The following is a 26,506-nucleotide window of genomic DNA, read 5'->3' on the forward strand; positions in this document are numbered from 1 at the left end:
TATTCTTAATTATCGGAACAAACTTATTCGTACTTGCTTATTATCAAGTAAAATGAATTTACATCACACGGTATAGCATTTAACAGACCAAGAGTATTTACCACATATACAGTGACATTAGAGTTTTTAAACCGAAATGGATTGTTAACAATTAAAAGAGTCAAGTCTAAAGACGAGAAGAAATAATCTTAGGCATTGTTGAAATAATACAAATACCAATTAGACATAGAATTATTTACAGTGTTATAATCAAGAACATACAGTTAAATAGAACATTTCATATCAATATCAGTACATTAAAAAGACATTTAATAACTAAATAAATGTTTTATTAAAGATTTTATACATCTTTGATCTACCAACTTTCACTGCCGAAATAGCTCAGTTGGGAGAGCGTTAGACTGAAGATCTAAAGGTCCCTGGTTCGATCCCGGGTTTCGGCAAAACTCTTTTGTTTAATTTTGCTGTATTAAGTTCATTATTCAATATCTAGGCAGAACAAAAATTCTATTTTTAGTTGCTCTATTTAAAATAATTATAAATATTGTAAAAATCTATCACTCTACTATTTTTACATGATATTCCAGGAGACCTCTCCTATGAGTACGTCACTGAAATTTGTGGAGTAAGTGTAATATATCTATAAGACACCCCACATTGTTGTTATTAAATGACGGAAAATTTAATACAATTGGCTTAAATATTTTTTTATATGATAAAGGAACGATGTTTCTTCAACATGTTAGAAAATATACAGATCCTATGTATATATATACATATACATTTATAAGGACTTTTAAGATATTTTGTTCCAAAGAATATATAATTAAAATTGCGCTCTGTATTTAGGAAGCGCTGTATGTGGCATTAACGTACTGGTAAAAATCCGAAAAACTATGAAAGTATAAAACATATTAATGCATACAAAGAAAACGAAACAAATAGAGTATTTTCTTTTCGCATATAGTTCTAGTTACACTTGACAGATGACGAATTCAGAGGTCTACACCATTATAACAGTATAGTTCAGTACCCTTGTTTATTATTCTATTTGATAGCATCTTGGGTATACACAGGGTGCTATGCAGACCACGTTGGTGCGGGTTCCGAAATTCGCCATCTGTAACCAGAACTACGTACTAACGGAAAACGCTTATATTACCGAAGGTAATTAATGTCAGAACCGTCAAAATCATGGACAGTAAGAGTTGCCTGCCGACAATCATCTGATTTTTTGGTATAATATTTTTAATTAAAGCTAAATATACAATTTTTCCAATACATCTTATTTATTTTATACTTTAGAATTGTTTATGAATGGATATAGCTCTCAGCTGGACGCTTCCCAATGTTGATCATCATTATATCAGTTTAAATTATTCTAGAACACTTGTTTATATTTGGAATAGTGCCACCGCAAACGTCAAACGGTCATCTGAGCCACGTTGGAAGTCCTGAAATCCGATAAGTTTATGATTTTCTCACAACATCTTATAGATTGTGTTAAATGACCTCTTAGATATTACTAGGAAGGTAAGAATAACCACACAATCATCCTAGAAATCAGGCTTCATCTTAGGAGTGAGCTCACATATCTTATAGCAAAACTTTCTCAAAATATATTTTAATTTTCTGTTTAATTATAATTAATAATTATTACTAAATTTCTATATAGTCAAATCTACAGAAACCAATTCGAAGGCGGCAGTAAGATGAAAGTGAAAGATATAGAGCGTACAGCGAATGTTGCTTGGTCTCCCAAGAACCACCATCCTGTTTATTTAGCAGCTGGAACTGCAGCTTCTCAATTAGATGCCTCTTTTAGCACAAATGCTGGTGAGAATAATATTTAATTGCATTATTCTTTAATTAATAAAAGTTTTAAATTCATAATCTATGTCATTTACCCTTTCAATATATGTTATCTTCTTGCATAATTCAGAGATATTTAATTTGCTATTATTAATAACATTGACATTAAATGACACTGATTAAATGAGCATATTGACATAACATTATGCCACTTTTTTATTTCAGCTTTAGAAATTTATGACCTTAATGTCTCTGAACCTGGACCAGACACCCAATTAATATCTTCTGTTTCAAGTGAACACAGGTTTCATAAAATTATTTGGGGACCTGCTGGTACTGAGTCAGTTGGTACCATTATTGGTGGTTGTGATGATGGTTTATTACAAATATACAGGTACTTTTTCAAACTCCTGCACTTAAGTCAAGTAGAATGTGCATTATTTCCTTCAATCCATAGTGTATCAAAACTTCTTAAAAGTGAAAATGGACTGGTTAGAAGGCAACAAAAGCATTCTGGGCCTGTACATGCTCTAGACTTCAACAGATTTCAGCAAAATTTGTTTGCATCAGGTGCAGGCGAATCTGAAATATTCATTTGGGATTTGAATAATACTAGCACTCCCATGTCACCAGGTGAGGAAGCTTTGAATGCACTTATATATTTTTAAGTCAAAGGGCTGTAAGTTGAGTCTCTCAAAATATCTTTCAATTTAATTTAAAGAAAATTGAGACTGAAACCTATAGTCCTCAATTAAGATGACTATTTAATAAACCGTCAACAATTTATCATTTCTTCTATTTTTGGATCATGATTAGGAACCTTAAGTGAGTAAAATGTTTCAAAATGTAAAAAAGTACCATTCTTAAGATGTGACATTTTCAGGTGCAAAATCACAACCATTGGAAGATGTTTTGTCTGTTGCTTGGAACCAACAAGTTCAACACATTCTTGCATCCTCATTTGTTTCAAAATGTGTTATTTGGGACTTGCGGAAAAATGAACCAATTATCAAACTTACTGACACAATGTCTCGAATTAGGTGGAAAACAGTTGCGTGGCATCCTGAAGTTGCTACTCAACTTTGTTTAGCTTCAGGTTTGATTTTCCTTTGAGTTAGTGATATGCAATGGACAGCAGGAAAGCTTTTTATCATAGAGGAAGATCATTCTCCAGTTATCCAAATGTGGGATTTGCGATTTGCCACTTCGCCTCTGAAAACTCTAGAAAACCACCAAAGGGGTGTTTTAGCAATATCTTGGTGTGAGAATGACGCCGATTTACTTGTCAGCTGTGGAAAAGATGATAGGATTTTATGTTGGAATCCGAATTCGACTCAGACAAATGGAGAGGTGTGGTTCTTTCATCTTTTTATAGATAAAGAGATTTATTTCCGATATTTAGGTGATTTCAGAAATCGCCAAAACCAACCAATGGAGCTTTGACGTAGTTTGGTGTCCGAGGAATCCATTTTTAATTGCCTGTCCTAACTATGATGGTCATGTTACGATTTATTCGCTGATGGGAGGTATAATAGCATTCTCAGTTATCGCCGATTTATACATTTCTGCTGTAATGGTTAGGTAAAACTCAACAAATACAGACAACCAATAAAATAGCAGATAGTTTTCCTGGAATGGATGGATTTGTTCAGGCTCCTGTCCAACAGCAATCACATGTTACAGTGAGTGTAGACCCTAGCAAGCCTCCGAAATGGTTGAGGAAACCTGCAGGTGCTAGTTTTGGGGTCAGTACTTACCAACAAATTAATGATTACATTAGGAATACCTTGGTTGGTGAAGTCGACATTAGATTTATACTGTCATTTATCTTTGAATTATTACTCATGTTTTACGAGAGTTCTTTTGTTAAACTATAATTTATGTATAGTTTGGTGGAAAATTAATCTCCTTTGGTCATGACAAACAAGCTGAAGCTCAAGTTCAGCAAAACGCTCAACCGGGTCAAATGCCTGTTCATGTGAAAAGGACTGTGGAAATCAGCCAAGTTATTACTGAACCTGAGTTTGTACAGAAGTCTACTGAATTGGAAATTGCATTGGAGACCGGTGATTTTCTGGGTAAATAATAATTTTTTTCATAATTACCATTTCACTTTATGTAATTATTTAATTTACTTATTTACTGGAAATTTGATCTACTGAAGTAAATTCTTCTTCACACATTTATAGAGTATTGCTTGAAAAAATCAAATGAAACAGATGACCAACACAAGAAATACATATGGCACTTTCTCAAAGCCAATTTTGAGCAAAACCCTAGAGCAGAACTATTAAATTTGTTAGGTAAATTGTTTCACCATTGTTTAAGTGTACTCAGAGTAATTTAGAAAAAATGTTTAGGCTACAGAATAGAAGATATAAACAGCAAACTCAACCAGCACATTGGAAGTCGCGTTTTGCAGAACAAAATCGATCGTTTAGCTGATGAATTCATGGGAAATAGAGTAAATTATTTGCCCTAACGTTAATGTTATCATTATACGGCAATTATTTTAGATCGAAGATTATGACAGTCACGACCCGTTCAGTAATTTATCTCAACAAAATGGGGTTTCCCAACCCACCATCCCCTTTATGATTAAAACAAATGATGGTAGGTATCTGCAGAATCTTCACCATGATTTTCCTAAATTTTTAACTTTTCCCAGACAATGAAGGTCTTATCACGCAAGCATTATTGCTTAATAATGTAGAAGCAGCAGTTGAGCTCTGCGTTAAGGCCAAAAAGTTTGCTGATGCTCTCATTATAGCAACCACAGGTAAGAAATTAGGTTTTTCAGTAGATTCTTTTTACCTTGTGTATGCCAATGATGAGAAATTTAGTATGAGTCCGGAAAAAAAATTTGCAGTCCGCCTCTGTAATCTTGGTAATTAAGTGCCTAAAATCCTTTTACTGTAACCCCAGAGGTACATTAAAGCTACGTGCGAATCGGCCCTAAATTGTAAAAGGATTTGCGAAGGTTAAAGAATTCTTTTGTTGATCTGTCGTACAATTTTGTTTAAGGCTCTAACATTTATTTTGGTTAGTGAACTTTCGCAGAAATAAATTGTGTTAGTTAACGAAACCGAATTTAAATGTTGTTTTGAATTCGAATTTTAGGACGAAGCAAGTTTTTCTGTGATATTTCTTTAGTAATCTGAGGCTTCTTGTCATTAATTTCAATAATTTCTCAACGTAATTTTTTCACGTTTTGATGAAATTTTTGCATGTGTTCAGGGGGACCGGATCTTCTGGCAAAAACTCAGCATCATTACTTGGAACAATCTGAAAGTTATGTTGCAAATTTAATTTCTGCGATGGTTTCCGAAGATTGGGGTTCAGTGATAAATAATTGTGATATTATCAGTTGGAAAGAGGCCTTAGCCGCGGCCTTGACGCACGCTTCAGAGGAAGATTTGCCATTGTTATGTGGTAAGCTCAACAATATAAAAAAGTTCTCAACTACTTTGGCAAATATGAGAATTATCCGAAAAAGCCCTTAAGAATGCGAACCAGCAATTATTAGCAACCATTATAACGTTCTTTCAGAACAGTTGGGAAACAGATTGGAGACCGAAAGCGCCGTAAATCCAAAATTTTCCGAAGACGCCCAACTCTGCTACATTTGTGCGGGTAATTTCGATAGGTTGGTCACGAGCTGGAATGGAAATGCAGTCACTACAACCAAAGAGTTGCAGGAATTAGTAGAACTGGTTTCATTTTTGCAGAAAGCCATCGAGAGGCAAGGAAAGCAAGTTCAGGTTGTTATCACGCACCTTTGAATCGCAAATATCTGAATCGTGCCATTTGTCTAGATTTCTGGAGCATTGGCACACGTTCTATCGCGTTACGCCAATCTTCTAGCAGCTCAAGGAAACCTGCAAACCGCGCTCTCGTATTTGGGATCCGCGCAAAATGACAAAGTGGCCTCATTAAGGGATAGGCTATTGACTGCTCTTGGGCAAAAACCGCTGAATGTTCAAGAAATGCGACAACAGCAAACGCTAAGTAGGAGGGGCAGCGCTCGAACTTCATTGTCAGGTTATGGTGGAGGAAATTTTAATAGTGGAAATGCTTTCCACGTGAGTACAAACTACTTTTTTGCTTATCTGTAATGAATCCAATATCCAATAGTTTTCAAATTTATTCTTAAGTACTAGATTTAATAGTAATACTTATTATAGTAATACTAGATTTAAATTTTTAAAGGTATAAAAATGGACATTTTCTTTGGAATGGGTTTTGTTTGTGCTATTTTCTGTCATATTTTGATCCAATTCATTTCTTAAATTTTCCAGCAAACACAGCCCTTCAATCCTCAACCGCCTCCTGTAACTGCACAACCTCCTCTATTCGGCAATAATTTTAATACTGGTTTGCCCAATGCGCTCGCTGCAACTCAACCTTGGCAAAGCCAAACAGTACCCGGCGGTGGCAACGTTCAAAATCATCCGCAACCGTGGCAAGCTGCACCTCCAACAGCAGTACCTCCCCCGAAGCCGTTTTCCCCTGGGCCACCACCTTCGCAACCACCACGACCTGATAGTGTTGGTTCTGGACGAGGTAAAAGCCGTAGTAGAAATTTTCCTTAGTACCTTATTTGTTGTCCACTTACCGAAACTTGTGATAAGATAAACTTAGACCGGAAGAAAATTTCTTTTCAGGAGGATCAAACCAACTTTCTCGAAAACATGTCCGAGATCCGTCGATTATAAATTCTCACTACCCTGCTCTTAATAATCCGTATGCTCCCTTGCCAAGTCAACCTGTGCCTGCATTTGATCCAAACTACAATCCACCTGGGTTTAATGCGCCTTACGGACAGCTGGCTCCTCAAATATATCAACCAACTCAACCAATAGGATCTATTATGCCGGCACCAGTACGTAATTAACAAGTATACCAAATTAACGATAATATATTAACGTAAGACTGATAAGTTGGTCTCCAAGTATTGAAATTAGATTTGTCCTTCCATATCATATGTAAAATCTAGTGTTTGGTAGGTTTACAAACTGAAATGTTTTTTTTTTTTTTATATATATTAGATTTCTCAAGTACCAAATCCTGCTTTGAACCCGGCGCCACTGATTCCTGCGTCTGTACCGCAACCTGCAGGGGAGTTAGCCCAATCGGCTTTGAACTACACAGAAACTCCTCCAGGGTGGAATGATCCCCCTATTCTCAATAGGCGCATATCAAGACAACAGGTGATTTAAAAATGTCTATTAGTAACAGTAAAATATATCAGAAAATCGTAATTTTTGGTGTTTGGAACAATTTATTCGCAATTTAAGATTGAAAAACGTTTAGTTTTAATTTTTACAGCCAAAACCTGATCTAATGGCTTCAGACCCGATTACACACCCAATATACGGCTCATCACCTACCGTTCAATCAGCTTCCAACGGCTTTAACTGTGGAGATATTTCTTCCAACTTTCAACCACCACCAACACAGCCTTACGGCGGTCAAATTCCCACCACTTTCAACCCACCGCCTTTAGGAGGTTCGATGGTTCCACCACCAACATCATTCACCTCTTCTAATAATGCTTTTACCCCGCAACCCGTAGGGGGAGCTTTTAATCCGAATAATTTCAATCAGAATGCCATTGGTAAGATGTTTGTGAGCTTTTAATGGAATTGAAGATCAAGTAGATTTTAACAGCTAGTGTTGGTGCTAATATTCAATCTCCTTCGCCTGTGCCGAAGACCGTAACTCCTCAACCCGTGCAAAAACCACCTGTGCCAAGCGAGCACGAAATTTTGCAGCAGGTGTTGGAAGATTTGAAAGAGAGGTGTAATTGTGCAACGAATAATCCTGTAAGTTTGCTGGCAATTTTCGTTAAATAGGATTACTGGAATTTGGAATATATTGTTACAGCAAACAAAACGGAAGCTTGAAGATGTTGGAAGACGGTTAGAGACTTTATATGATAGCTTAAGACATAATAAGGTAAGTGCCTTAAAATGAAGGTGAGGAGTAGTTTGAGACCATATGTGACAATAACAAAACATGAAGAGAGTTGCAGATATTAAAATTCTTGTTGCGGGTGCATCACGATCGTGTTTATGCAAGCAACGTTCGAAGAAAGATAATTTTAGGAATTAAATGACAGCATAAACAAGACTACACATTATGTACATTTATTTTATTATTATTCCAGCTTTCCTCTAATGCCCTAGCGGCCCTTCACCAAATAGTGCAATTCATACAAACTGGTGATTACACAAGTGGCCTTCAGTTGCACACGCAGTTAGTGCAAGGTCCGGACTTCGCCCAAATCGCCAGCTTTATGCCAGGAATTAAAGTATTGATACAGTTGGCTCTACAATTACATGTTTACTTAAGCTAATGAGGACCTATTTTGTAGATTTAATAATGAGTTGTCAAGGTTTAATGCTATCCATTATTGTGATAGCTAAATTAAGTTATTGCTTTAACAGGTTAACTGTGGTGTTCATCCAAAGTGCAGGGTTTCGTGTACGTATTATATGATATGATTACTATATCGTAAAATGGCAAATTAGAAAGCATTCACTACCAGTAATTTTAGCAAACAAAGTAACCTAAAGCGATGGGTTTGGTGAGTTAATTAACGGGCTGGAGACCTGGTTTGATTGAACTATAAGCTTGCAATCCTTTTAACGGTTTTCTTATAGTTTATATCTGCTCATAATTAACAATTATTGTAAGAATAATTACTCTATAAAACATTATACAGGACTTTATTATTTCGTTTGGCTTGATAATATTATATATTTTATTGATTCATATATTTTAAATGTAACAAAGAGTTTTTGAATGATTATATTTGTATTCAAGGAATATATGAGTAGATGCGTTTTTTGTTGACGCCCTGTGATATCTAAAACCAAATCAGTTAATACACACAAGGAAAGAAGGTAAAGTAAAACGAAAAACCCTTTACGCAGGGTGGATGGATTATAAATTTCGATGACTTGGTATTATTATCTCTGCAACTATAAGATATAAAAAATTCGTTTTCAAGGTAGTCATATCAATTTTTCTTTTAATCGAGACTGGAATTGTTGGCAAATAAGTAAGACGATCCGCGTCAGAACTGAAACATAGTTGCTCTCTCTTTGTTTTGTTACGAAGGTTGAGAACGTTTTTGATATACGAAAATAGCTTTCGTTGGCCATGTTGCCAGTTTAATTTAATGGCTCGTGTTAATTTGATTGTTAATTGTTCCCTCCAAAAACCAACGGTTGTTACCTGCAGTTGTCAACAACTTTTGTCAAAGTCAAAGAAATCAAACAAAAGAAATATTGAAAATAGGCGAAGCGAAATTTCGGGAAAAGGTTTTCCATTCAATATTTAATTTTCTTAAATTGGTCGTATTTTAATCAGGTAATAAGAATTCTTCGTATCACATCTAAAAATAGATCCCTATTCTACAGTTTAAATCACCTTTAGATATTCGGAAAAAATGAGTGAAGAACAGGCTGAACATCCTCAGGAAACTCCCTCTCCTCCAGAACCTTCCCCTCAGGAATTAGAAAAAATTGAAGAGGCCAAGCTTAAAGCGAAATATCCTTCAATACCAGGTGGTCCTGGCCGAGTGGGAGGACATTCTTCATTTTTGCAAAAAAGATTAGCAAAAGGTAAATGCAGCTTCAATTTAGTCTTCAGATGTTAGAAGATCTTTTAAGAGCAACATAAGTCTATACTATATAAAAAGTGCAAGTGGTAAAGCAGGGCCTATAAGCATTTTTTGAGTATCTAAATAAAATCATATTTAAAGTCCCATTTCGCCTTCATTTAAGTCAGGTTTATAGCTTGGGATAGCATAACATAGAAAACACGCAGAATATATGGGCCAGTGTATATGTGCATGGCATGGCATAAAATGATGCATGGCTAAGTCTCATCTTTTGTGTTATGCTATGCTGCACACCTTGTGTTAGGCAAATCAAATGTTCTTTTTGATGGTCAACTAAAAGTTTACCACAAAAACTCTACTTGATGATGTATTAATTATTTTGCTCAATGTATTTAAAGATGAATAAGAAAATCAGCCACATTTTACTGTAATTAAATGTTAATTCTTATGATGAATCCCAACTTCTTTCATTCAAGGACAAAAGTTCTTTGATTCTGGAGACTACCAAATGGCAAAACAAAAAATGGGCGGCATCAATAAACCACCTCTCAAAGTGCCTGGCCCTATATTTCCAACAGGAGATGCCATACCAACACCTGAAACTGTACCTGCAAGAAAAACCTCTCTTGTCCAACCTTCAAAATTAGCAACAATGCCATCTGCCACAACCCCCACCAGTCTTGGCCCCAATGTAGTGTAGGAAATATCTCGTCAAAGTATTTGTGATAAGGAAGGTTTTTTCAGTTTGATTTGAGGCAAGTACTTGTCTTAAAAATATATTATGTGTAATATATTAAACTTGACTGCAAAGCATCCTCCAAAGTGTGTGTTAAAAATATTATGCATAATATATTTTACAGACTAGTTTTCAGATAAAAAATTATTATTGTGCTGTCAACTTTAACAAGTTAATTTAAATGGGAGCACTTTAGCATTGGTCTTGAAGTCAGATTTTTGTTTTCTGTGGAAACTAATGTAACATTTAAGTTTACAATACAAAAATAATTTGGCCCTTATTATTTGATTGTTAGCCTCAGATCAGAGTCTTTTTCAAACGCTTCAACTTTTAAGGGTAGCTTTTTTCAGTTTATTTATGACGGAAACATTTTGCCATAGTAATAATGAACTTAATTGTAGTTCAAAGATCATGGTTCTTGACGGAATTTTCTTTATTTGGAAATGGATTTGTGAGTAATAAATTATCAGAAGTTTCATTTAGTTTTTCTTTTTGGTTCTGCAATTTTTTTTGTGAAAACTTACCATTTCCATGACGAAAATTTAAGAACATTCATTTAAAAAAATCGTGAAAGTGAGTCTGACTTAATGTAGTTTTAGGTATATGAAACAATAAATTTCTGGTTAATTAGGTATTTTTTTTCCTATTGTGATAATTTTTTCCACCAAATAATCGTATTGGCATGTGAATATACCCTGAATCGATTTATTTACAGGATGTTTGTGAATATGGCATCAAAGAAGCATCATTTTATCAGAAATTTGTTTACCAATTAGTCATAGAAATAGACTTGTATTCGATCGTGGTTGCAGCTAGCAACAAAGAAGGTTGAAATTGCCTCTGCTCAATAGAGAAAAAGTGTAACTTTTAAACTCGGTTGAAAAATCTCAAACACTCAAATTCGGGGTCTAAAAGGTTTAAAGAAATTTCTTTAAAATCGCTATACATTTTGTAAAATTCTTCTTTCTAAGATCTTTTAAAGACTGGTGACAATATAAATACTCTTCAATCCAAAGGATTATCGTCAACAATTCTTCGATTTTAAATAATAAACTGGAGTATAAATATCAATTATAATTTGGCAAAGATGCATAAAAGCCCTTCCAGCAGCTTTAAAATTTGAGGAGAAACATTTTTAAAATTATAATCTAAAATTTTCAGAAAGTTCCCTCAAAACATAAATGGCACTGAAAATTTTTCAGAAATAGCCTTAGAATCCTCTCAAGAGTTTAGCAAAAATTCGACTATGTAAACAGTTCCAGGAATCTTGCTTAATTATTCTTAGTAATATTTATAAACAAATTTTTAGAAAAATCAAATTTGACCTCGAGAAGTTTTTAAATCCACTCTCGAGCAAGCATAAAAATATTTTCTAAATACCCAACACTCACCTACAAATTAGCAAAACCTGCAATAATCGTAATGCACAATATTATTTAGTGCCATATATTTCCTCCGATCTATAGCAAAACTTCTGCAAAAAGCGGGCTGCATTTTTTTGTATATTCCGAACCGATGTCGCTCCTTAGATGATTCAGTTGTGTGTCAGCAGGCCGGCAAACAAGATGCTCGCAATACAAAATAAACTAATAATCCGGGGTTCTTTTATTTGAAACACTCTTTAGATGAACACTAGTGTGTTGTGACCGAACTTAGAGTAGTGCAGTCAATGCGAGTAGGTGGTGCCAAGTTCTTTTCTCGAAGAAAGGCGACAAATAATCAGGTTAGTGGCCATGTAATAGTTAAAAGCGATATATTTAGCTTTCGAAAACAATAAGAACAAAAGGATTAATCAAAAGAAAAAAAGTAGCGCTTCTGTCAATTTATGCAAAATGCCTAGATCTGTAAGTAGATTTTACTTAATTTTTGGTAACTTCTTCCGGCTGAAAAACGATTACGAATGCCGTAAATAAATTTATGTTTGCTTAGACCATTGCCTATGTTAGATTGTTAAAAGAAGCACCATTTTCCCAAGAAAGTGGGACATAACTATTTATTTAATATTTGCAATCGAGTTGATCGCCCTTAATTCTCAAGAATAATTATTAACTGTCTTTAGAATTGGATGTTGGGAGGAAAAAATTAAAGTAAATAAATTTCGATCACTACTTAAGTGGTCGTTGGTAAATGGAAAATCGCAATTTCACTTCCAATAAAATTCGCTCTGAAAAGTAAGATTTTATGACGGTTACCCTGACACATTTCAAATGATTTGAAACAGTGTTTTAGTTCAGTAGAAATATTCGTAAATTTGAACGTGCTTTCAGCTAACCAAAAAGGGTATTGAAATTGCTTTTTCACCTCACAGGGAAAAACCGTAACTTTTAAGCTCAGTTTTGTTTTTGGAAAGTGCACTTTTCTGCACAAGACAAAAAATTGTACATTTTATTTATTTCAGCTGATCTCTGGAATATTTTAAGAAAACGAAGGTTTTTCTCATCTTTATAAATACTTTAAAAGTTTTGGCTTATATTACAATGCTTTTATATACATTTTCTATGAACAATACGTGTTGTCGACTTAATAAGCCTATTATTACTTGATAAAGAATTAGAGCTCGTACAACAAAATTATAAAAGAAAACTCAATGTACGGTGTTGACGTCTTGAGTTTCCGTTCCTCACACTTGATCCCCATCAGCCCAAACATATTTTCACTGCTCCATATAAAATCCACATTGAGAACAGCAGAAGAAATAATTACTATAATAATAGTCAGGTACTGACGGAACTGCTCAAGAACGAGTTTCAAATTCAACCTGGATTACACATCAGGTTAGTTTGAGCCGTTAACTTTCAAAATCGGATTCATGGCCAAATATCTAAAAAACAAACATATGAAAAAATATTGAAAAAGTAATGGATTATCTCTTTACTTCTTCTTCAATTTCTTGCTCGGGGTCGAGAGAAAAATCTATTGTGGCAGGTTGACGCACTCGAATTTTTCTTACAGCACCGCTATCTTCCTCTATATAATATTCTTCGATGATTTCTGTTTGTTCTTCATCAGCGGTTTCCATGTTCTGTAGAAACGTATAATACAAACTATTTCAGGTTACCATATTTTCTACAAAAGTTACCTCCTCGAGAGGCGCATCCAATGTTTCTTCGGAACTTACTTCGTCCGCAATGCTCTCTTCTTCTCCTATTGTTTCCTCTGTGTTTTCATTGTTTATTAGGGCCAAACTGTTCCCGTCAATCAAATGCTCCTCGAATTTCCCAGTAAAACGATGAAAACCCCAAATCCACAACTAAAATAAACCTAAACCTTATCCACTTCTTCTGGTTCTATGAAACAACGTACCTGATTTTCCATACAGTGAATATATCCCAAAACTTTGACGAAAAATTGGTATATATTGATAGTCGGCAAACTTTGTATAAAATTCCACGCTTTAACTATGCTCTTTTTTTGACATACACTCATATCTTTGTTAAATGCTCTCTTAGCTACGGGGTCGCTGTATGTTGCCAGTAAAAATTTGTCCAAATCGATAAGTTTTTCAACAGTCGAGACAATGGTCAAAGGGGCTTTCGTTTTTTTATTTTTGGACATCATAATATAATCCTTGAGCTTTTTGAACGGCCCGCTTAAACTTTCAGTTATACGGTTGTCGGATCTAAAAAAGGTCGAGTATGTAGTAATAAAGAATATTTTCTAATGTAAGAAATAGCTTTTATCATTAGACATACTTGTAAACGCTGAACATTTCAGGTGTTACTTTCTCTATCCATTCACTGTGGATATGCCGAAATAAGTCTTCGGTTAAATTTTTCAATCGTAGGGTATTTGCCTGCGATTCAATGCTCTGCAATGCTTCTTGAATTGTATTTGCGGGTAGCAATGGAAGCATTAACACCATATGATACACGTTACGGAAATTCGCATTGCGTTCTAGTTCTTTGGATAAATTCAAGGAACATAGTTTCTTGTAGATATTTTGGGTGAAGTAGTAAGTTGCACCACCTGCAAGTATATGGTAAATCACGCTTAAGAACATCTTTATGCAAATATTATAAACCACTTGGTCTATTTTTGTGCCCAAGAGTGTATTTAAATGAAGATATTTTGCAACCTATCTTACCTATATTAGCATCCGTATAAACTTCACCAAGAGCATAGTATAAGTTTGCCTCATAATCGCTAACAATTTCCCGTGGTCTCAACTCTGAAACGTGACTACGAAGAAAACTGAATATTTTTCGATATAATTCTTGCGATTTCAAGTTTATCAAAGCGTAGAAGATTGGGATGTACTGAAAGATATAATGAGACATATAAAATATCGATATACGTTTGATTGTTAATTAGATTAGGGTTTAAAAAATTATACAATTTTATTGGTTGCCCATCCTTAAGCTTCTCCTCAAAATGCTTAATTAGTCAAATATACAAGGTGATTGCGTTATATATTTTGCTCATTAAACAGAAAAACCTATACTTACACCGCCGTCTGCCCACACCATCACAGTAACCAATTGATAAGGAAACAATTCTGACTCAATATAAAAAGACGCGTCCACAAACATCAGTTCACTATGACAATACTTTTGCAATATTTCTTCATTGCCGAAGACCACGGCCTTCCCCCCATCCTCCGTTTCAAATCTATCCTGAAATAAATCCAGACATCTTAGCAAGTAATTTACTGATTTTAAGCTTCAAGGAAAGTGGCAATTCCTTTTTTCAAACTAACCAGATAGAATTGAATATCCTTATCGGTAAACTGTATCTTACAAAATTCGTCATTTTCTATGCGGTTGTAAAAATCATCAAATGAATTCACAGTTGTAGGCAGTTGGGCTGGGCCCCAGTTACAGATTTCCCTAATCACAACTTTTAATGGCAGAATGCTTGCAATTGAATGATCCCTGAAATATAAACATTGAAATGTTCATACCCAGCTTACACTTCACATAAACATGGAATTTGGTTGGTAAATTGTCTGTGTTTTAATTAAGCAGTGTCCTTATTACTATTACTTTTATTTCTGGGACACTTTTATGGCGATTAAGAAATTGTCCATTTTTTAAATTTCTTTCTTACACTTACAATCTACAGAACTGTTCGTAAAGGAGTTTGAAGCTAAATAGTTTATCCCTGCGCATTTTTCTAAACATAATACTGTAAAACATCTGCCTTTTAACCTCGGTCTCATCTAGTACAACATGGTTATGGGACGTGACTACTTCAATGTCGGTTGCATATTCCATTGGGGACGACTTTTTTTGGTAGGCCTGACTAGGACAATTTGGCGCTGGGCAGCGCAAGAGCCTAAAAAACATGAATATTACAATATATTAAAATAAAAATTATACAAAAGAAAGAATTCGTTAAGAGGATTCTTCCATTAGGATTTTCGACGTTAAAGACCTCTTAAATAGGAGTCAAACATTGATATTAAATTCAAATGAGTTAAGAGTATCAAAATCAAATACACACAACTAACAACATATGCAAAACCATAATGAAGTGAAAACATGTAGGAAATAACGTACATTTTAATATACAAATAGTAATATTTTATAACAAATAAAATTTTACCTAGAATCGCCTTTCGTAAATCTGGATTCATATAGGTAACCAGCAGCAAATACAAACTGAGAATCAAAGAAATAGTTTATGGTTTGTGATGGGAAGATCCCTAGCGGTGACTGGATATTTGCCTGAAAAAAATTAATAAGTTTTATACATGGTCATTAAAATCGATGCAAACATGTGTATTTAGACTTAGTTAGAAAAATTGAATAGCTATGAGTTTCACTTTTCTTAAATAAATCAAAAATAAAATTTTTTATAGGGATGAAGGAAATACATTAATAAGGCATTTTTAAAAAATAAATACCATTGAAACATTGCTAGAAATTAATATCACTCTGTAAGTTTATTTAATAGATCTTACCTCTGAAGCAATACCTCCTTCAAAATTATTTGATAATCTATGCTTCTTTGGACTATGGCCATTTAAATCGTACTTTCGCTTCATTCCAAATGTAGTATTAGGCGATACACATTCTGATTCTATATCAGTTTTTGCAAAATCATGGAAACACTCTTCTGGAATATCAATTGAGAGTGATGGTTCCTCATTGTTCTCATCATTTACCATCTCTATCAAAATTCAATCAAATGATGAAATGAGCCTAAAAACTGAAATAGGTGTATGTAGATTACCTATGACAATGCTCTCAGTAAAGTTGCTGTCATCTTTGAGTTGGTCTTGATCATCTAGAGAATCCTCATTGGTTTCTAAATAACTGGAACTATTTGGGACAATTGGTAAAATTGATTCATCATCTCCTTCTAACACCTTTTCTCAGAAAAATACCAATTTAATTCCCAAATAAACATTTTTGTCACTCATACCTGTAGTAAATCCTCCTTGTCTTTATCCACACTTCTAAAAGTCTTATCTATCAATTCTGATAACTTATCATGTGATTTATTCTTTGCAACATCCTTCTTTGACTCGCCCTAAACAAATTGTCACACTTAGCTAAAGATAATTCACAAACAACATTAAAACACCTTTTTATTCTCTTTATTTTCTCCATCATAATCTGTTAACCACTCCTCATGCAAAAAATAGTCATCATCATAATCTGCATTATTATTAACATTTCGACCATCTGAGTCTTTCTGGGAAGAAGGTTTACTTATTTCTTTTGATATGTCTTCTTTTTGTAAAAGGCGGCCATTATTGGACCGAGTTTCAAGTGACTGACGCCGTCGCTGCTTGGAATCCATTGCAAGGCAATATTGATGAAATGCAAAATAACCTTTTAGTTGTTTCAGGCAGTTCACACAAATGTGTTTTGATAAATGATCATCTCTAGAAATCTGACAAGAGATAAATCAACAGTGAACTAACTAAATAAAGAACTTTGATTATACCTTTAATGGATGTAAACAAATACCAATAGCTTCTGCAATGGTATTAGTGTCATTTAGCCTGTTGAATATGTGCTGTGTAACTGTTTGTCCTTGTATCAAGCATAACCGGCATTCAAGCTGAGCAAATGAATGGCCTAAAATATGGATATGTAATTGTCCACTTGTCCAAGATAAATTGAACTCAAAATATTGGTTTCCAATAGAATTTGCGACAATACTGTTTTTGCTTAGACTACATAAAAAAAGTTCTGCATGGTAAATTACCTGAAGACTGAGATAAGTTTTCTCTCCTGTACTCATTTTGGGTGGCAGGGGTGACCAATTTTTGCCTGATAAGCGGCATCCCTATACAAAAAATAATATCGTAATAATCAAAGTATATATTAGTAACTCTTCTTAATCAGATATGTTGTTAATTTAGGCAGATTTTGGATAATTTCTTGATAATGGGGCATATTTCAATAATGTATTTATTAAAATTAAGATTGAATCAATAATTCTGTTAAGTATCAAGTATATCATGCAAAAGTTCATATCAGGAAGAAAATATCTTGATTTTGATTTTGATCAAACAGTGGTACCTTGTAAAATAAAGACATATTTAAAAATGTAGTTTTTTTTTTTCAAAAATTGCTCAATAATAAAGAAGTTATTTTTAAAAAATGGCATCTAAATAAGAGATAATTATATATTGCTATACTGCTGTAGTAACTACTGCAATTAATGTACCTCTTGGTGTAATACCTGGCAATATGCAGTTAGGACAGAGGTTATAAGAATGGTCTTATTCAGATACTTTGAAATAAAGTACTGTAAATGACTAAAATGTCATCATAAAACACAAGGAATTTAATATATATATTTGACCAGTTTGTGTGAGATTTTTGGCAGAAGTGAGATAATTTAATTAAGATAGCCTTTAGAACCCCTATGCAACCAAGCACTTGGTTTGGCTAGTTTGAAGCAGAAAACACCAATACCATTTTTTCCAAAGTGATCCAGACAAACGAAACTCTTCGAAGTTGGCTCCAGATGTTCCAACATTAACGCTTTCAGCCACTTCTTCTTAGCCTCTTCATTTTTTGGAAACAAAACACCAACAGTCTTCATGCACTTGGGCACAAAACATTTCGGCTGTTTACCGGCCATTGTCCATATAAATTCAAATCCAGTTTGTGGTTCACTCGAATAACATTTGCGAAAAATATCTTTCTTCAAACGTTGAAAGTTAACTTAACAACGAATTAAAGGTTTATTTCAATTAAGTAAACAATTTCAAAGAAAAGCAAAATTGAAATTTATAACAGCGAAACGCATTTGTCTAAAAACCCCGACGTTTCGACGCCATTTCAATGTCAGTTTGACAATTTTAGTTATATTACTTGCCACTTGACAAGGTGTCGCGCTGTGCTTTTGATGTCAATAAGAAGACCGATTCATATTTTGAAAATTAAATTTTTGTCCGCCCCTTTTGGCAATAGGCTTAATCTATGACGTCACCATGATGATGCAAAGTGGTGTCTTATCAAAGCATGAAACACCCTGCCACTGAGAAGGCTATTAAGTGTATTCTGTAGTCTGATTCGATTGTTACGTTACTAGGTTGAAAAAAAAAAATTGTCTTATTAAGTAATTTTCAAGAAAAATTAGTTGAAATATTTCGAAACCAACAGAAATCTTCCGGAGTCAGGGCTTTAGCACTACTGCGCCATATTTGAAGTAATTATTTGGTGAAACATTGCTTGCTTGACGATTGGCTGAAACAGTCCAAAAAAAAAGACGGTTGACAGTTGAAGTGTTTCTTGTGATTTGCTGTTTGCAATTTGTTAATTCACAATTTTTGCCAGCTTTCTCGTGGTTTTTGCGTGATATCCCTCAGCTCCAAAGATTTTCCTGTTCTAGATTTTGAGAGAAAAGTGTGAGAGCGAAAATGAGTATGTCGCTTTTTGGCTCTTTTATGGGCGGACTAGACGACGATCCATTCTTTGGGTAAGTTACAGCAGCCATCTCGGTCCTCTATCCACACACGACGGCAGAATAAATAAGCAGGAAAAGTTTTCTCCGCTTTGGATTTAGTACCTACTTTATACAATTGCACCATGGCCATGTTTTTAGATTGCAATACCTGTGGTCATATTCATTCTTATGATCTCATTTTCTGTCTTTATTACTATAATACCATTACTGGGGAACTATGACCCTTCATGTCCAGTCAGAAGACCCTGTCTTTCTAGGTCTGATCTGTAAATCTTAGCGTTCCAGGTTCAATTAAGCGACTGTGTTCCTGCAGGTTTGATTATTTGATCCCAGTGGTCTAGGTTTCAGAGACTGTATAAGTATTTAATAAAAAGAGTTTCCTAGTAGTGGGACAGCTTATGATAGAATGCACAGCAATTGCAGTCATTGTACAACTATATTCCTCTTTTATTAAATATTGAATCAATCTAATTCTATGTTAAGTTGCATAAGTTGATCCTCTTTAGATCGGCAATGCGTCAAATGCGTTCAATGGACAATATGATGAGCAGTATATTCCAAGATTCCTTTAGCATGGGTAATATGTTCCGAGACTTTGAGAACACTCGGGCCAGTATGCACTCACTTATGTCCCCATTTGCAATGCCCCCCATGAGGGCCATGCCCAACTTTGGAAGATTGTTGGGTGGTTCATTGGATGCCCTTAATGGGCCTATGGGCAGTTGTAATTATAGCAGTTCCAGCACAGTTATTAGTATGACTTCTGGACCTGATGGCAGACCACAGGTAAATAGCACATAAGTACACTGATGGACAATTAAAGTCTTATAGTTAATGCAAATTGTGGAATTTCATACCTCTCAATGCAGGCTTAACAGAAACTTAAATAGGTTTTGCTAGCTATTATGTAGCATAGTTATTTGTTCTTTACTTCCAACTTTTCTTAAATCTATTTTGCCAAAAGAGGAAAACTTCTCTGTAAATGGCAAAGTTTAGTGTAGATGAAATAAATGTAGGAAAAGTTCACAAAATGAATGAAGCTGGCGACACGTTTTTCTACTTACTGGTGTAAAGATGGGAAGAAAAAAATATAAAGCCACAAGCAGGCCTTAGCTCAGCTTAGTGTAGAAATACCAAAAGTTTTCCCAATATTGGGGATGAGGTCAGGATATCTTCTACAGATTTACTGCTATGATTTATCTAGTAATGCATGGTCAGAGATGAGAAAGTTTAAAAGTTGTCAGCATTGGAAGATTGAAGAAACTTTGGACGTGTCTACAGTAGGCTGAGTGGATACCTGTTTGGAATATCTTTTTTTTCCTTCTATCCTTTCCAGGTGATATCCATATGTATATACATATGTGTTTGTATTTACGTATTATGATATATGTGTACATAGGTACTGATTCCCTTTGTAGATATGCTGCTAACTTTTTTTTATATTGTAAGCAGTATGTCTCAAAAGATAGATTATGTAGATTGCATGAAATTATTTAGGTTTATAAAGCGACATCAAGCACAAAAGTGGCGCCAGGAGGTATTAAGGAAACTCAAAGCACAGTGACTGATTCAGTAACTGGCACCAAAAAGATGGCTATTGGCCACCATATTGGGGATAGAGCGCATATTATTGAGAAAGAGCAAAATATGCACACCGGTGATCAGGAAGAGAGACAAGATTTCATAAACTTGAATGAGGTGAGTTCTTATAGAGCTTGGTGAGTTTGTTTCTGAAGCATGGGACAATTTTAAAGGATGATGCTGATGAGTTCAACAAAGAGTGGGAATCAAAGACCCGCTGTGTATCCGAGATTCCCAGAATAACATCACATTCAGCAAGAAACCGTCATGCTTATGGGGGATACCCAGCTGTTCCGGCCATTACAGCGGGTTCTAGGTAAGTGGCATTGTTTTTAAATCTCTCTTTCCAATTATATGCCAGAAATGTGTCTTTATTGTTGTGTTCTAGTATTTATGCACACAAAATATGGCTTTGCCCCTTAAGCACTTTGTTATAAGATTTAGATTTTGTTGATTAAATATTTGCAACTTTTAGTTAAAGCAAATTTTCCAAAAACTATTTGCTCATTATTGCCTTTTATACAATTGATAATTTTGCACTGTGCTTGATGTAAGGTCAAATTATTAAAGAGGGGTAACTTTAGCTGCAGGCCAGTTTTCATAGAGACATTGTAGTAGAACCTTAGTATTGGTTATATTCTTTTTTCTGTGGAAACTAGCTTGATGTTTACACTTAAGAGCACATTAATAATTTGGCCCGAAATAGTACAAAGCATGATTCTTGTTCTGTAAAAAATCGTTTTAATATACATATATGTATATTAATTTAATATGTATATGCTTTTCTTGTATAATCCTGATATTGTTGTGCATGGTGTATAGTAGTATCCAGAGACATAGAGGTAGGACCACAGCGCCAATGGTGTCGGCGAGGAGAAGCATACGGTCACCTAAATTAGCCTTGCCTTCAGCTTCAGTTTCCTCTTCTTGGTATGATTTTAAAAAATTTCTTATGTTTGAAAGGATCTTTCATTCATCATTTTAATTGTGTATGTGAGGTTTAGTCGCGATAATTTAACTTTCAAAGACCAGATACGCAATTGCATTTCCAATGCCATCCTGGAGAATTTAAAAATTTAATTTTAATGCCTGTATGTTACTAATCCTGGTCTGTTCGTGACTTTGAAGCCAAAATTAGTACATGGTTTGCACCTACTAACAATAACAGGAAATGGATCATCACTCTAAAAATTGTGGGATAAATCGTTCTTATGTAATTGTGGGCTTCTAGGTCAGTTAAGAGGTATTAATTGCACACAGCTAAGATTATGGCAAAGTAAGTAAACTGCATGTTTTGGAACACAACCAGTGATTTTTGTCACTAATTAATCGTTGTTTAACAAACATTTGAAATGTGCAGAGTTGAAAACAATTTTAGAATTGAATAGTTTTTGCTCCAAACTAGCGAGAGACTGACACCAAGTATTAAGTGGGAATAACTAGTGAGGTCTTATCAAATGCGCATTTAAAATGTTAATACTCTTAAACTGCTTATTATTTGATAAAGATTTAATTGCATTGATTTGATTGCAAGAATAATTGGATTTTTCCCGTTAAATAAATTAGATTTTATGACTTTTTCAGCTCCCAAAGAACTCCATACAGTGTTCCAGGTCAAGACAAGCCCAGGAAATCTAAAAACGTCAAAGTTGTGTCTGGATCTACTTCTGACAAATTGGCTTAAACCCCGTCTGGTCTCTCTTGTTTCTTTGTTTTTATTTTCAACAAAAAGGATCTGCAAGTATTAGTTCATATGTTTTGTGTAAGGGCACCATGGGTTTTTTCTCCTTATTATTCTATTGGGTTCCTGCTATTATTATTACCTATTGTTATCAAATTAAGTCTCATCTACAGGAGACCAATATCCCACGGTGACCGCCAAGTTTTTTCGATCGATTAATGTGCTTTTAGAGGCAATTGAAGCCAATAAATAAGGTAAATAAATCAAATAATTATTATCGCCTTTGGTGTTGTCTTCAGTTTTAGGACATTCGTATACCTTTCACACTTAGTTCCAATAAAGTATTAATATTGAACTATTTTCATTCCCACTCTAGTAGTTTAATGGTGGTGCAAAGTGTAGATGTAAATGACCTGCGTGAGGTTTTACGGTTTGATAAGAAGCTTTTTGGTTTCGTATGTATTAATAGCGAAGCAGGGCGTTTTTTAATATATAAATGTGTTTTATTGTGGTTAAATTAATACACAATTCGGCTTTTAAGTTTTAGTGTTTAAAATATTTTGTTTTGTAACTGAACTATGGATTCATAGAACGCTGATTATCCCGTGGCTTGGGCATTTCAAGGGCATCTCCAGTGGATTTTTTCAATGAATTAATTTCAGTTGATTATTGTCAGTACCTGTCATAGACTTCCGGAATATTTACTTTCAGTGTAAAATTATGGATACGTTTTTTTTTTATTGTGAACACTACTTAATCGGCTTATTTAGTGTGTTGTGATTTTTCAGAACATTATAATATTTATTGTCCAATATAATGGGATACATAAAAATATGATTTGTTTTATTCCAGTATTATTACCTCCCTTCGCTAGGTTTTTTTTAGCTGTAGTCAAAATACGTCTTTGGTCACGAAGAAGGTGGGTATTCACCCTAGAACGAGCTCTAGAGTTTAAAAGAAATTCGAGGGGAAAAATAAAACAGGGGAAGATGCTGGTAATTGAAGGAGAAAATAGTCTCTGTACGGTCAGGACGAAGTCATGTAATCGGTCATTTTAGTGAATACGGTGCAGATGGCAAGTTTGGCGCTCTAATTCTACCCGCCTAAGACTTGCTGCGTGTGATATCTACTCACGGAAAAAATCTCGCGTTTTTTGGCTCCTACTCCGATTTATTGGGCAATACTCAATATTGGTTTCAATAAGCTCTGAATGAAATTATTTGTTGATGATAATAAGAATGTTGTTCCACATGATGATGGGCTCACCGATGACCCTGTATTGAAACGATAAATCGCAGGAAAAGTGAAAATGCTACTGCGCAAAACAATACAAATTGCTGCATGTTAATGAGATATGTGGTTAAATAAAGTTACTAATTAAATCATAGCGTTGACTAAGAAAAATAATCAATGTGGTGCCGGTGATTTCATACCATTGGCGGAGAACAAGACAAACCTATAGTTGATTTTCTTGAACTCATTATAAATTAAAAGAGCTGCGTTATTATACAAGGACATGGTCAAGTGTGCGCGATGAAACCGATTTTCTTTATAAAGAGTGGAATGAACACAAGCAATCACCACATTTTGCTGGTCAGTGATGTAGATTCTTGCAGAACTGGTGTGGAAGAAAACAAATCCGCTTCTGTATTAGGAAAAACTCTTCAACTCCTACTTTATTGGTGCTTTTAAGGCTCGTAAGCAGGCAAAAATTTATCAAGCGCCACTTTGAAGTTAAAATAAATCCGTTCGCTTATTAAACTCGGTTTCATTTCCATTCCGAATGGAACTTTTAAAAAAGCCGCGGGAGACTTAACGAAATAGAATCACTCCAGAATCCTTGCAAATAAATCAAGATTTAATGTGACAAAGTCAGGTTTTAGCGTTTAGCCCCTTTTTATTACTCTTTGTGAGACTATTACGGTACACTTTTCTTTTATTCCAGTTCCCGCGCTTACTTTAAATTATTAGGATTTAATAAAACGTCCGAATTAAACGAAAATTCAGTTTCCTGCTTTCTTTAATATTCCTATTCATTCGGTCGGAGATGGATCTTTATAGAACTCAATTCACTTGGAATATTTTCCTATTCAGTGTTCAGGAGATTTTCTGTTTCCGTAATTGAGTTTCGAAAATTCTAATATTTTCAGATGTCCGTTATTTTAATTTCTCTAGGAAGACATCGTTATTTTCTCTTCAAGACAAACATTTGTTTTCCATCGGCCGCACAGTGACGTGAAATCCTGTTGCAATTATATTATAATTTATCACTTAGCGTTTGATATCAGTGGTTTATTCTTGTGTCCGCAATTTACGTGTCGGTACGACCTATGGAACTTCCAAATAGACCTGATTGAACCAGCTTCTATAATGAAGAAACAAACCAGACATGGGTACAGTTTCAGAGGCGAGTGTTTGCTTTCCTTCACGAAGTCCGAACCAGTGAATCAATTCGTTTACGTCTTCAAGTTCTTATTATATTGCGTGTTAGTGCCTCCACACGTAAGCAACGAATTTCTCTAGAAGCACTGCTGAAAGCCTCCATTTCCTTTCAGAAAATTTACAACTGCGGCTTTAAGATCCACAAAATAAATCTTTAAACTGCTGACATTCAAATTCAGGGTTCTAGAAGGCAGTTACTTTCAGTTCCTGTCATTTTCTCCAAAATATTTGCGCCCTCGATAAGCTGTCAACTGTTGCAAGGGACCTGATTATTACGGAAGCTGTTCACAAGTGAAACTAAATTGGATACATTGCATAACGTCCTTATACCATTGACCTTAACTCCACCCCAAATCTAGTAGGTTTAAATCGGGACTTCGCGGTGGCCATATAAACGTTCACTACTCTGGCTAATCCATCGACGGGGAAAATTCATGACCCTTAATGTATAGGGCAATGAGCACGAGCGTCATCTTGCATAAACCAATAACGGGCTTATGGCTGATGACTTTAATGTTGATTTTCGTTCCAACAACGGCAAAGCTGTAGAATTGCTCAATATGTTATTCTCATATAACTCCATAAACACACCCACTAAAATAACCCGCCATAGTTCTGCACGCATTGATAATACATTCTCCAGCATTAAATATCCACTTGAGGGCATTGCCCTGGATTACCATATATTTGATCATAGAGCTCATAGTGTGCATTGAGGATAAACATAATGTCTGCCACACAGAAAGAGGTTTCTGTGACACGAATAAAATTAAATTTGTTGCGGAATTACAAGATCTTGTTCCAAAAATGTTTCAGGATCTCTTCCAAGTGGATCTTGAGATATTGAAATGTAGGAGGGAATTTTGTGTTCTATTAGTACACATTTTTGTAAAATATTTTTATTGCAGAAACGAGCTATTACTCACAATTATTTTCAGACGTTAATGATCATCATCATCATCATCATCATCTTCTAACGGCTCGAATTTAGACAGAATTTTTGGGCGAAATAATCCGCGCCGTGATTTGGGCAGTTTTAGAAGAAACTGAAGGTTTAGCTTCGTGATGATTTATTTCTTCGTTATGACATTAAGCTACATATGTCCAAGATTTTTGACCAAGTATCCCACTGTGTGATGGTTGCACTTATCGAAGGAACGTCAATGAGAAAGTAACGTTCTTTTATTGGAACAACAAGGTAATAAACGAAATCAAAGGTCCTTCCTATCAATTTACCGAGACAGAGCCCATTCATATTAATACGTTATGGATTGCTTTTGATTCTACGTTGATAACCCCTATTCAGATAAGATTGGAAATTATGGGTTTGTTATGTCGGCTGGGGTGTATCCACAGCGAAGACAACAAGAGTTTGCCTATAGTTGAAAACAACAGATAAGAGGCAAATGGAGAGTTTAGCATTTTTGCTTAAAAGAAGAATGAAAGGATTTTTTGCTATAAATAAGAAAATTAGAAAGTAAAATTTACTATTTAAGGATTTTTCGGAGTCCTATTTCGCTGCTTTGCGAGGGAATCCCGCTTCCTTTTCCTTTCCACCACTCTATTGCAAACTAATATACAATTTTTTCTTTGAATTCTCTGGATGATAATCTATGCCTAGACGATAGCGATTATTCAAAAAGCTTGGACTTACTGCAAAAAATGATTTTTTGCTGCCACAAAACAGGTTAAAAAATTTCCAGCTTTGCTGTGGTTCCAGAGCACTTTGTGATTTCCCAAAAAAAGACGTTTG

General features: G+C 34.8%; 4 protein-coding genes and 1 non-coding gene across 11 annotated transcripts; 4 read left to right on the forward strand and 1 right to left on the reverse strand.

The window, feature by feature from the left end:
* Nucleotides 1-370: 370 nt before the first annotated feature.
* TRNAF-GAA (transfer RNA phenylalanine (anticodon GAA)) lies at nucleotides 371-443 on the forward strand. The gene has a single exon. It is a non-coding gene; the product is annotated as a tRNA-Phe (tRNA).
* A 730-nt stretch (nucleotides 444-1,173) lies between these two features.
* On the forward strand, nucleotides 1,174-8,643 carry Sec31 (secretory 31). Of its 3 annotated transcripts, XM_066303049.1 has the most exons (24): nucleotides 1,174-1,237; nucleotides 1,306-1,533; nucleotides 1,676-1,836; nucleotides 2,038-2,206; nucleotides 2,270-2,445; nucleotides 2,696-2,908; nucleotides 2,969-3,162; nucleotides 3,215-3,338; nucleotides 3,394-3,557; nucleotides 3,701-3,890; nucleotides 4,002-4,115; nucleotides 4,173-4,276; nucleotides 4,329-4,425; nucleotides 4,481-4,591; nucleotides 5,050-5,244; nucleotides 5,362-5,573; nucleotides 5,628-5,894; nucleotides 6,111-6,375; nucleotides 6,477-6,694; nucleotides 6,861-7,022; nucleotides 7,141-7,429; nucleotides 7,483-7,637; nucleotides 7,699-7,770; nucleotides 7,982-8,643. In XM_066303049.1, exons 3-24 carry the CDS (start codon nucleotides 1,713-1,715, stop codon nucleotides 8,168-8,170), a joined length of 3,804 nt encoding a protein of 1,267 aa, XP_066159146.1. In that variant the 5' UTR covers nucleotides 1,174-1,237; nucleotides 1,306-1,533; nucleotides 1,676-1,712; the 3' UTR covers nucleotides 8,171-8,643. The 3 variants fall into 3 exon arrangements, with proteins under 3 accessions (XP_066159146.1, XP_066159145.1, XP_066159147.1); XM_066303048.1 differs by lacking the exon at nucleotides 1,174-1,237 and having other exon boundaries at nucleotides 1,264-1,533; XM_066303050.1 differs by lacking the exon at nucleotides 1,174-1,237 and having other exon boundaries at nucleotides 1,264-1,533; nucleotides 1,688-1,836.
* Nucleotides 8,644-9,048: 405 nt separating this feature from the next.
* Nucleotides 9,049-10,808, forward strand: endos (alpha-endosulfine). The gene is made up of 3 exons (XM_066302892.1): nucleotides 9,049-9,189; nucleotides 9,256-9,443; nucleotides 9,919-10,808. Exons 2-3 carry the CDS (start codon nucleotides 9,269-9,271, stop codon nucleotides 10,140-10,142), a joined length of 399 nt encoding a protein of 132 aa, XP_066158989.1. The 5' UTR covers nucleotides 9,049-9,189; nucleotides 9,256-9,268; the 3' UTR covers nucleotides 10,143-10,808.
* A 1,819-nt stretch (nucleotides 10,809-12,627) lies between these two features.
* On the reverse strand, nucleotides 12,628-18,435 carry LOC136350811 (uncharacterized). The gene is made up of 17 exons (XM_066302886.1): nucleotides 18,053-18,435; nucleotides 17,337-17,417; nucleotides 17,073-17,206; nucleotides 16,707-17,018; nucleotides 16,545-16,652; nucleotides 16,353-16,488; nucleotides 16,081-16,289; nucleotides 15,723-15,844; nucleotides 15,231-15,452; nucleotides 14,875-15,049; nucleotides 14,624-14,791; nucleotides 14,263-14,434; nucleotides 13,871-14,144; nucleotides 13,482-13,797; nucleotides 13,258-13,428; nucleotides 13,054-13,200; nucleotides 12,628-12,999 (listed from the first exon to the last, which is right to left on the reverse strand). The coding sequence occupies exons 1-17, from the start codon at nucleotides 18,219-18,221 to the stop codon at nucleotides 12,967-12,969; spliced, it is 2,949 nt and encodes a 982-aa protein (XP_066158983.1). The 5' UTR covers nucleotides 18,222-18,435; the 3' UTR covers nucleotides 12,628-12,966.
* Nucleotides 18,436-18,841: 406 nt separating this feature from the next.
* Mlf (myeloid leukemia factor) lies at nucleotides 18,842-23,143 on the forward strand. 5 transcript variants are annotated; one of them, XM_066302890.1, is made up of 6 exons: nucleotides 18,842-19,061; nucleotides 19,556-19,835; nucleotides 20,547-20,747; nucleotides 20,804-20,946; nucleotides 21,456-21,560; nucleotides 21,862-22,154. In XM_066302890.1, exons 1-6 carry the CDS (start codon nucleotides 19,003-19,005, stop codon nucleotides 21,878-21,880), a joined length of 807 nt encoding a protein of 268 aa, XP_066158987.1. In that variant the 5' UTR covers nucleotides 18,842-19,002; the 3' UTR covers nucleotides 21,881-22,154. The 5 variants fall into 5 exon arrangements, with proteins under 5 accessions (XP_066158987.1, XP_066158985.1, XP_066158986.1 ...); XM_066302888.1 differs by lacking the exon at nucleotides 21,862-22,154 and adding an exon at nucleotides 22,215-23,143 and having other exon boundaries at nucleotides 18,845-19,061; XM_066302889.1 differs by having other exon boundaries at nucleotides 18,845-19,061; nucleotides 21,453-21,560; nucleotides 21,862-22,152.
* The last annotated feature ends 3,363 nt before the right edge of the window (nucleotides 23,144-26,506 follow it).

Source organism: Euwallacea fornicatus, chromosome 4 (assembly GCF_040115645.1).
Source record: "Euwallacea fornicatus isolate EFF26 chromosome 4, ASM4011564v1, whole genome shotgun sequence".
Classification (NCBI taxonomy): domain Eukaryota; kingdom Metazoa; phylum Arthropoda; class Insecta; order Coleoptera; family Curculionidae; genus Euwallacea; species Euwallacea fornicatus.